Below are 1,879 nucleotides of genomic sequence, written 5' to 3'. Positions count from 1 at the left end.
TTATTTTTTTTATTAAATAAATCACTTTTATTATTATTCAAATAAAAAATTCAATACAAAACTTTTTTTTTCATACCAAATATATATTTTTTTTTCACCATGATCAATTTTTGCAACTTTAAAAAATGACAGAATTTTCTTTCGAACTAGTTTGGAGAAATTTTTTTTCAATCTAACTCAATAAGTGTCAAATATCATCACTCACATATTTCTTTAATATTTTAACGGTCATTAATTGCATTTTATTAATCTAAGAACCTAAAACATTAAATTTTTAAAAACTCAAAAATATTAAATGACATTTGTGGCCTTGTGGGTAGTTTCAAACAAAATTTCTCTAAACGAATTTTAAAAAAATTTGTGTCCAAAAGCCTCGCCACGTGATTCACAACAGATCTCATAAAAAGCCACGATCAGGCACGGATCACACTATCCCTAATGTCTCAATGCTATATATTTACTTAATTCCTTCCTTCACTATGTCTCTACGTACAGCCCTTTGTTTTCCCTCTCATTGAACGGCGAAACCATGGCCACCATTACCAAGCAACAGAAAACACCCCACGTAGCCATTGTGCCCACTCCAGGGATTGGCCATCTCGTCCCACTCGTTGAGCTCGCAAAGCGACTCGTCCTCCACCACAATTTCCTGGTCACCTTACTCATCCCCACAGATGGTTCACCCATGATACAACACAAAGCCTTACTTGAAGCCCTACCCAACTCCATATCCTCCATATTTCTTCCTCCCGTCAGCCTTGACGACCTCCCCGAGGACGTCAAGATCGAGACCCGGATCGCACTCACCTTGACTCGGTCCCTCCCTGCCCTACGAGACTCTTTCAAGGTCTTAGCCGAGTCAACTCGACTAGTAGCCTTGGTGGTTGATTTATTTGCTTTGGAGGTGTTCGATGTGGCTAAAGAATTCGGTATTTCTTCCTACATTTTTTTCCCTACAATCGCCATGGCTTTGTCGTTCGTCTTTCACTTACCAGAGCTTGATGAAACATACACTTGTGAGTTCAGAGACTTGCCTGAACCGATCAAATTACCCGGTTGTGTGCCGATCCACGGGTCCGATCTAGCGGACGGATTTCAAGATAGAAAGAATGAGGTATACAAAGCGATTCTACAAATGGCCAAACAATATCCTCTTGCTGCTGGAATTATGGTTAATAGCTTTCTGGATTTGGAACCGGGTTGTTTTAAAGCTTTGATGGAAGGAAAAGAGGGCTGGCCACCTGTTTACCCAGTTGGACCGCTTGTTCAGTCCGGTTCAGACATGAATGCGGTTGAAGGTTCCGAGTGTTTGAGGTGGTTGGATAAGCAGCCAAATAGTTCAGTGTTATTCGTTTCATTTGGTAGCGGTGGGACGCTTTCACATGAGCAGCTAAATGAATTGGCCTTAGGACTTGAAATGAGTGGGCAAAGATTTCTTTGGGTTGTGAGGAGCCCACATGAGAAAGCTGCCAATGCAAATTACTTCAGTGTACAAAGCATTAAGGATCCTTTTCCTTTTCTTCCTGACGGGTTCTTGGAGAGGACAAAAGAAGTGGGTCTAGTGGTGTCCTCTTGGGCTCCTCAGGTGCAGATCCTAAAGCATGCCTCCACCGGCGGCTTCCTGTTCCACTGTGGGTGGAATTCAACCCTGGAGAGCATGTTGCACGGCGTGCCGTTGATTGCTTTGCCACTATACGCCGATCAAAGGGTGAGCTCTGTACTGCTAGCTGATGATTTGAAGGTTGCTTTTAGGGTCAAAGTCAATGACAAAGGCCTGGTGGGACACAAAAGCTTCGTTTGGCAAGGGAAGGTCCAGCACTGTAGCTGGAACGGTACTGTTCCAGCTACAGTGCTGGCTGACACAGAACTGACTTTTTTA

The 1,879-nt window shown here is 42.7% G+C and overlaps 1 protein-coding gene across 1 annotated transcript in view; it reads left to right on the top strand.

Annotated features, from left to right (window-relative positions):
- Positions 1-503: 503 nt before the first annotated feature.
- The window catches only part of LOC132185472 (hydroquinone glucosyltransferase-like), a 1,910-nt gene continuing 534 nt past the window's right edge, over positions 504-1,879 (top strand). The window contains exon 1 of the mRNA XM_059599241.1: positions 504-1,832. Within this exon, the coding sequence (XP_059455224.1) occupies positions 530-1,832 (1,303 nt within the window). The 5' untranslated portion in view covers positions 504-529. The remainder of the gene's footprint in view (positions 1,833-1,879) is intronic.

This window comes from Corylus avellana, chromosome ca6, assembly GCF_901000735.1.
Source record: "Corylus avellana chromosome ca6, CavTom2PMs-1.0".
NCBI classification, from domain to species: Eukaryota; Viridiplantae; Streptophyta; class Magnoliopsida; order Fagales; family Betulaceae; genus Corylus; species Corylus avellana.
Note: the sequence above shows the minus strand (reverse complement) of the source record. Positions and strands in the feature narration are given on the sequence as shown.